This window comes from Lissotriton helveticus, chromosome 8 (genome assembly GCF_964261635.1).
Source record: "Lissotriton helveticus chromosome 8, aLisHel1.1, whole genome shotgun sequence".
In the NCBI taxonomy this organism is placed as follows: domain Eukaryota; kingdom Metazoa; phylum Chordata; class Amphibia; order Caudata; family Salamandridae; genus Lissotriton; species Lissotriton helveticus.
This window is the reverse complement of record NC_136069.1, coordinates 39423583-39432223: the sequence shown is the minus strand read 5'-3', so window position 1 is coordinate 39432223 and position 8641 is coordinate 39423583. Positions and strand designations below refer to the sequence as shown.

At 44.4% G+C, this 8641-nt stretch overlaps 1 protein-coding gene across 1 annotated transcript in view; it reads right to left on the bottom strand.

The window, feature by feature from the left end:
• Nucleotides 1-4513: 4513 nt before the first annotated feature.
• LOC144773695 (uncharacterized) overlaps nt 4514-8641 on the bottom strand; it is a 177775-nt gene continuing 173647 nt past the window's right edge. Inside the window, 1 exon segment of the mRNA XM_078658843.1 lies at nt 4514-8625. Coding sequence (XP_078514969.1) covers nt 6784-8625 — 1842 coding nt within the window. The 3' untranslated portion in view covers nt 4514-6783.

The following is an 8641-nucleotide window of genomic DNA, read 5'->3' as shown; positions in this document are numbered from 1 at the left end:
AGGTCCTTTATAGTAACCCCAGGGCCCGTGTCCTCATTAACGGCGAGCTCTCCAAGACATTCACAATCCGGATGGGCACCAGTCAGGGGTGCCCGCTCTCACCACTCTTATTTGGTTTGGCGATGGAGCCCCTGGCGGCGCTCATCCACCAAGACCCTCTCATCCGAGGTTGGGCCTGGGACCTGAGTCAGGTCGACAAGATAACCCTCTACGAGGACAATGTCCTTCTTTATCTGGCGGATCCGGATCGTTCCAGCCCCAGATGCCTGGAGGTCCTTTCCGCTTTCGAGCGGGTCTCTGGACTTCGACTTAACCCGGCAAAATCAACCCTGGTCCCTTTGCACCCCTCTCGACATGTTTTGACTGGCAGACGGCTATCCCCCTCCGGAGGCAATCATTCAAGTACCTCGGCGTGTGGGTTACCCTCCTGCCGGAGATCGAGTGGGCCCTGAATGTCACACCCTTGGTCACTAGGATGAAAGCAGACCTCAAGAAATGGCAGACCCACCCCTCAAACCCCAGGGCAGGAGTGTGCTCTTTAAAATGAAGATCCTCCCCCGCTTCCTCTACGCTTTCCAAAATATCACCATCCACCTCCCAGGTAGCTGGTTCCGGGAACTAGACGGCGTTCTCGCCCAGTTTCTATGGGAGGAGGGAGGCCGCGACTGTCCCTGGCCCACTGTTGTATTCCCCCCTTTGACGGAGGCATGCTGGTAACTAATTTACACCTCTACTACCTGGCGACAAGACTTTTCGTGATCCACGACTGGTTTGCGGGCGGTTGGTCCGACCCAGCATACCGGGTGGAACTCAGAACAATGGACTTCACGCAGATTCAGGCGTTTTTATATGGCTGCCCGGTGCCGCAGGCTCTACCCCTTGTCACTAGGACGGTGCTCACGGCCTGGCGTACAGCCCTTTGCTTCGTGCAATGGGACCTGAAGCTCACCAGGCAAACGCCGCTGTGGAATGGTGCTTGGTTGAGGGAGGTCTAGTCCCTGCAAGGGTTCCGCCGCTGGGACCTCATTGGGATCTCGTTGCTTGGAGATGTGTGGGTTGGAGACCACATTTGATCCTTCGCTGACTCCAACACCGCCACTCCCTTCTTCATTCCCAACTCCATAAGTATCTACAACTCAGACAAGCCCTTCACACCCACATTCCATCCCTCACCTCTCTCCCGGAATTCAGTCCCCTGGAGGGGGGGGGGTGTTCCGCATATACCGGTCACTGGTGAACAACGGTCCTGCGTCCCTGGACAGGCTCTGGGCTCGCTGGGAGGGGTGCCTGGGTGCCCTGGAGGAGGTGGATTGGCGGGATGCCCTAATGGCACCCTAAACCTTGACTAAATCCTCCAAGTTACGTATGGTCCAACTTTATTACCTCCGTGCGGCATACCTCACTCCGGTATGCCTTTTCTGGGCCCATATGCGATCTTCTCCAGCATGCGCGTGCTGCGAGATTTCTATCACATGATATGGCAATGCCCGGCCCTGGCACCGTTCTGGAGAGGGGTGGAACTCAAGCTCACACAGGCCCTAGGATGGGAGGTTCCCCAAGAAACGAGGCGCTTGCTGTTGAGGGTGTTTGACGGCCTGGATGGCTCCAGGGCAGATAAGCGTTTCCTGGGGACAGCAGTGGCGGTGGCGAAAAGGGTTATAGCTGCACTTTGGTCCCAGGCTAAGGCGCCGACTGTGCGTAAATGGACGAGGGGGGTGGATTGGTGTGGAGCACAGGAGGAGTCTCTCTTCGAGGCCCGGGGTTGCCCCGAATTATTTGGTAAAGTGTGGGGTAAATGGTTCAGTTTGCTACCAGTGTGAGGGTCTGACTAATCTTGTACATCTGCAATGTTTAGGGATTACCATACCCAGTCCAGCGGGCCGCCTTTACCTTTGTCGACTGTATGTGATGAGATGTTTTTTATTACGATGCTTGATCTGCTGCCAATGAATTTAATTGTTATAAAAAAACAATAAAGTTGATTATCAAAACAATATCGTAGCCTGAAACAGACCAGAACTCTTTAGTCATCTCTAGAAGACAGCTCATAGTTTGTCTTAGTTTAGGGGTGTAAATTATTATGCCATCTAAATACAATACGATCTTCTTGGACCAACCTCCAACCTCAAAAGGCACAATATTCCCAGAGAGCCTTATCTTACGTGTGAGAGGCTCTATATAGAGATCAAACAAGAGTGGTGACAACGGGCACCCTTGCCTAGTGCCACGCCTAATCAGTACTGGCTGCGTCAGCGTCCCGTTCACCAGCACTCTTGCTGTGGGGCCCGATAAATAGCTGACATGGTTTTATAAAGATTTGTGCCTAGATTAAGATGTTTAACTAGAATGTACAAGTAAACCCAATTGACTCGATCAAAGGCCTAGGCGGCATCTAATGCGATAACCGCCAAGGGAAGATCGTAGGAAGAGGCTATGTCTATAGAGCCGATAAGGGAAAAGGTCAGCTCTTTCAGCTGTCTACCTCTAATAAAGCCATTTTGATCCTCATGAACGAAGTGTAAAATTACACTATTCAGCCTCCCTGCAATAATTTTGGCAAAAAGCTTATAGTCGGTATTTAAAAGGGAGATAGGTCTGTATGATTCAAGATTCTTTGGTGATTTTCCTGGCTTGAGAATAAGCATTATATTTGCCTACTTCCAAGAGGGAGGCAGAGAACTATCTCCCATGAAAATCTCATTAAACAACTGTGTCATGATAGGAGTTAAAACTCCAACCAGGGCTTTATAAACTTCCGTCGGAAGGCCATCTGGCTCGGGTGCCTTGCCTCTTTTTCCCCGTTTCATGACCTCCTCAACCTCTCCCTCAGTGATCTCTTGATTCAAAACATCCTTAAAATCCTCCGACAAAGGGTCCAAGAGTTCCATCCATCTCAGAACTGCCTGATCTTCCACCACCCGATCTTCCTGATATACCTTCCCAAAATACTCATGAAAGTTTATTATCTGTGATAATCAGACCTGTCTCATCATTTTTCACTTCTTTAAACAGATTTCAAACTTGGTCACTCTTTGTCTTCCAAGCTAAAAGCTTGCTGCAGCCCTCACCGTACTCAAAATGAAGAAGCTGGCTAGCATCCCACTTCTATTTGACTTTATCTCTCAGAATTCCCGCGAAATCTGCCTTTAAATTAATTAGATCTTGTAGGACCTTATCACCAGCCACTCTGGTCCTACATTTCCTAGACCCGCCTCCAGCTTGCAAATCTTCTCCTCGATGTCTGAAACCCTATTGCAATATAATCTTCTTTTCCTAGCTGCCAAAGCTCCTAGTCTCCTTGCAAAAATGCCTTGTATGCATCCCAAACAATCTCGTTCTTAGCCGACCCCCAATTCCTTTCAAAAAAATATTTTGTCTCCTCATCCACATGGGAATGCGGAAGTAAATAAAACTTCTTTTTAGAAAACCAGAATATGCAATGGAGAGAGCATAAAAAGCACCAATTGGCGTACAAAGCGCCAATAATAATAATAATAATCCACATTTGTAACGCGCACAATCATCACCCGTAAGGGTCTCTAGGCGCTGGGGGCCGTCATGAAGATTAAGCAAGCTATTGCCCAGAGTCACATGGTGCTGGGCTAATGTGCCAGGGATCGCACCGCGATCACCAGATTCCGTAGTCAGTCGCCCTAACCGCGGCGCCACACCTCTTGTGTTCACCCTAGCCACGGTGCACAACAATAAGCTCACCTCCCATAGATACTCTAGCAGCAGGCGGTGGCTCTCTCTTACACTCATGAATTGCAACCCTGCACCATGAACGACTGGTGCGCAATGACCATAATATAAGCAACATAATGAATCCCCCCTTGTTGTATTTTGGAAAGAGAAAACATGGTGGCCGGCTAGTTGCGGGCTGCGAGTGTCTCCCGAGTCTGGTGGTGTTTGCAGGGGTTTTCTTTACCGAGTAGAGTCTGGCGAGTGGGTGCAAGTAGTCTGAGGATGCGGTGATTTCTTATCCACCGCTATTTTGTTTGTGAAGACCAGAGTGGGCACATTAAACAGTAAGATTTACCGGTCTCACTACGCCGGTGGTGTATGGCTGGATCGGCTTACGGAGCCGTACGGAGTCTGGAGAGGCGGTAGGAGGACGCAGAGGAGGAGCCCACAAGCCAAGTGGATGTCATCTGAGACAGAGGGGCACTCAAGGTCGGCAAAGGGTGCCGAGCGGCAGCCAGGATTGTTTTTCAAGGGGGAGGACGGGGGAGAGGCTCTATATACAGATCAAACTAGAGTGGTGACAACTGGCACCCTTGCCTAGTGCCACGCCTAATCAGTACTGGATGCGTCAGCGTCCCGTTCACAAGCACTCTCGCTTTGGGGGCCCGATAAATAGTTGACAGGGTTTTACAAAGATTTGCTGCTTCTTCTGCAGTTTATTAGAAACAAAACAAATGCATTTATGTCCCCGTAAGCATTCTTGTGCCCGAGTGTTCACAACAGTCAGAGTGCTATTAAAGTTAAAATTGTTGTTTAATAAGACAAAATGTATTAATATAAAATCCTTTTAATAGTATTGCACAATAATGCTCAAAGAAGACAATATCTATACTAAAGTGTAATCTGTGCACAAGAGAAAAATCTTATAATGGATATTGTTGTTTACAGATATGACAAGATTACTAACCACGAATGAACGTACATTTTTTTAAGTTAAAAAATGCATTCAGAATCATTTTTGTCTATTAAATATAAGTAGTGGGACACCATGAGGATGGCCGGATGAGTCAATGTCATGTGGAAGCTGCTTGAAAGTTCTGGATTTAATTTATTTGTGCATTGTAAGTATTATAATCATGGTTCTTTTTCAATAGAAACTGACAGACCTTTTAAAAGGATTTTTAAAAGAAAGGCTAAGACTTGAAAGGTATTCGCCAAATGGTGACATCCGATCACCCTACACATCATTTTTCCTAAAAAAAGAAAAACAATATACATAAAAAAGATTGGTGTATCCTATCCTCAACACATTATACTCTTCTTTTTACAATCATACAGAATTCCCAGATCCGAGCAATGAAATCACATCATACTTTAATAGAAGACAAACACATAGCAGGTTATCCTGTAATATGATCTGATACTGACCCCATGGGGTTTTGGAGGCATTTCATGGGCCACTATGAAATATGGGTTTCATTAGCAAGTGGACAGCCTCAAACCAGCCTGCAAAGCTTTACTATTGCATTTTGTTGATTTAATATTCCAATTTTGAAAACTCATACCTGGCCGTACTTATTTTAATTAAAGGATCAGGAGACCAGCATTAACAATCTCACCCATAACCAGACTTCACTTACAGTTTTTAGTAAACATTCCCATTTGAAAAAACAATAATTTTTTTAACCCAACTGTCACAAAATAATCATGTAAAATAAAAAATACAAACTGGATAATGTTTATGATATGACCCTACATCGCCATCTGAGGGACCTGGTGATATTTACAAACCACATCGCCTTTAGCCTTGTGGTTTATTATATGATCAGAACACCATGATGGAAATGTAGGACCATACTACATGGTTACCTATTACTATCCTACAAAAATAACAAAGGTTATACATTGAAATACACTTGGAACTTAATGTTTACATAGTTCATTAAGGCCTTCACCATCCCATGTACACGAATGAAATAGAAACATGTACCCCATGGTCAACAATGTCAAAGGTTACCAATACATTGAGTAACAGGATCAAAGAGCAACCTCTCCTTACAGTGTGAAAAAGACAACTTCCACAGTGGGAGGATCGTTTCAACATATTGAGTTTTTCCAAACCTAGAAAGCGCAATATTGAACCTCACCTGACATCGGAAAGGTCTAGACACAGTTTCTTCATAAACCTTATAACTCTGAATGCTGAAAAGTAAATGAAAGCCTCCCACATTTACTGTAGCCAAAATTATTTTCTAAGATGTTTTGGAGACAGCGACTTATAATTTAATGAAAGACTGAAACCCACCCTATACGATGCTCCTGTATGAGATTTCTGTGTGTAAACTTGCCGATGCATATATAGATGGAAAAAACATGGAAGCTTTTCCCACACCCATTACAAGAGAATGTTATTTACACTTTGTGTGTTCACTAATTGACCACTAGGCATAATAAATCATGCAAGTTCTTCCCTCACTAACCACATCTGTGGGTTTGCAGGGGGTGTCTTATATTTTATGAATAACTGAAACATCCTACATATTTTATGTTGTTTTTCCTACGTGTGATTGCTGTTGTCATTTTAGGTATGTTGAGCTAGCAAAGCCCATTCCACCTTCAATGCATTTGAATGGGTATTCTTCTGGATGTCTTCACAGATAGATGGTTAGGACTTATGCTTGAGTAAAGCTCTTTCCACATCCACTGCATGTGTATTATTCCATTTCTACGTTAGCTACTGACTCTTAAGATGTACGGATTTACTACAGTTCTTTCAACATTCACTGTATTTCTATGCTTTTTCTTCTGTATGCCATCACAGATGAAAGGTTAGGTCTGAGGCTTGTGTAAATCTCTTTTCACATTCTCTGCATTTGTATGTTAATTTCCCCTGCGTGTTAGATGGTGGCTCTTTGGATGCATGGATTTACAAAATTCGTTCTACATTCACTGCAAGTGCATGGTTTCTCTGATATATGCCTTTGCAGATGGATGGTTAGGATTGACCCCAAGTGAAGGAATTTCCAGATTCACTTCATGTGTATGGTTTTCCTGTGTGCTTGCGTTGATGGTCCTTTATAGTTGATAAGCGCGTAAAGTTCATTCCACATTCCCTTCATGTGTATGATTTTCCATTGTGTGTGTTAGCTGGTGGGTCTTTAGAGTTGCAGATATACGAAAGCTCTTTCCACATTCATTGCATGTGTATGGTTTTTCTCCTGAATGCCGCCGCAGATGGATTGTTAGTTCTGATGCTGTAGTAAAGCTCTTTCCACATTCACTGCATGTGTATGGTTTTTCTCCTGTGTGCATTCGCTGGTGTCTCCTTACATGTGATAGCTGAGTAAACCTTTTTCCACATTCACTGCATCTGTATGGTTTTTCTCCTGTGTGTGTTCGCTTGTGGATCTTTAAAGCTGATGCTTCAGTAAAGCTCTTTCCACATTCACTACATGTGTATGGTTTTTTCTTTGTGTGTGTTAACTGGTGGGTCTTTAGATGTGAGGAGATAATAAAGCTCTTTCCACATTCACTGCAAGTGTAAGGTTTTTCTCCTGTGTGTATTCGCTTGTGGATCTTTAAAGCTGATGCGTCAGTAAAGCTCTTTCCACATTTGCTGCATGTGTATGGTTTTTCTCCTGTATGCCGTCGCAGATGGATGTTTAGGTCGGATGCAATAATAAAGCTCTTTCCACATTCACTGCATGTGTATGGTTTTTCTCCTGTATGCCTTCGCAGATGGATGGTTAGGGCTGATGTCTGAGTGAAGCTCTTCCCACATTCACTGCATGTGTATGGTTTTTCCCCAGTGTGTGTTAGCTGGTGGCTCTTTAGATGTGCAGAGCTACTAAAGCTCTTTCCACATTCACTGCAAGTGTATGGTTTTTCCCCTGTGTGAATTAGCTGGTGTTTCCTTACATTTGATGCTACAGTAAAGCTCTTTCCACATTCACTGCAAGTGTAAGGTTTTTCCCCTGTGTGGATTCGCTGGTGTTTCCTTACAGTTGATGCTTCAGTAAAACTCTTTCCACATTCACTGCATGTGTATGGTTTTTCCCCAGTGTGTGTTAGCCGGTGGCTCTTTAGATTTGCAGATGTACGAAAGCTCTTTCCACATTCACTGCAAGTGTATGGTTTTTCTCCTGTATGCCATCGCACATGAATTGCTAAGCGTGATGCTTCAGTAAACCTTTTCCCACATTCACTGCATGGGTATGGTTTTTCTCCTGTGTGTGTTAGCTGGTGGCGTTTTAGCTGCATAGAGCTACAAAAGCTTTTTCCACATTCACTGCAAGTGTATGGTTTTTCTCCAGTATGCTGCCGCAGATGGATGGTTAGTATGGATGCTTTAGAAAAGCTCTTTCCACATTCACTGCAAGTGTAATGATTATCCCCTGTATGCTTACGCTGGTGGATCTTTAGATCTGGTAAACGACCAAAGCTCTTTCCACATTCACTGCATGTGTGTGGTTTTTCTCCTGTATGTGTTAGGTAGTGGCTCTTTAGATTTGAGGACGTACTAAAGCTCTTTCCACATTCACTGCATGTGTGTGGTTTTTCTCCTGTATGTGTTAGGTAGTGGCTCTTTAGATTTGAGGATTTACTAAAGCTCTTTCCGCGTTCTTGGCATGTGTCTGGCTTTTCTCCTGTGTGCCGTCGCAGATGGCTGGTTAGCTCTGATGCATAAGTAAACCCCTCACAACATTCACTGCATGTGTATGGGTTTTCCCTTGTGAGTGAGTGCTGATGGATCTTTAGGTTTGCTGTGTGAGTAAAGCACTTTCCATTTTCACTACATGTATCTGTATTTTCTGGTTTATGCGTGCAATATTTGTTCCACAGAGTCGATGACTCATTAAAGGTCATCTTACATTCATTACACAAAAATGAATTTTCTGTTGAGTTGTTACTGGTGTCAGTGTAGTAATGATGAATGATTAACTATTTTCTCACAAAC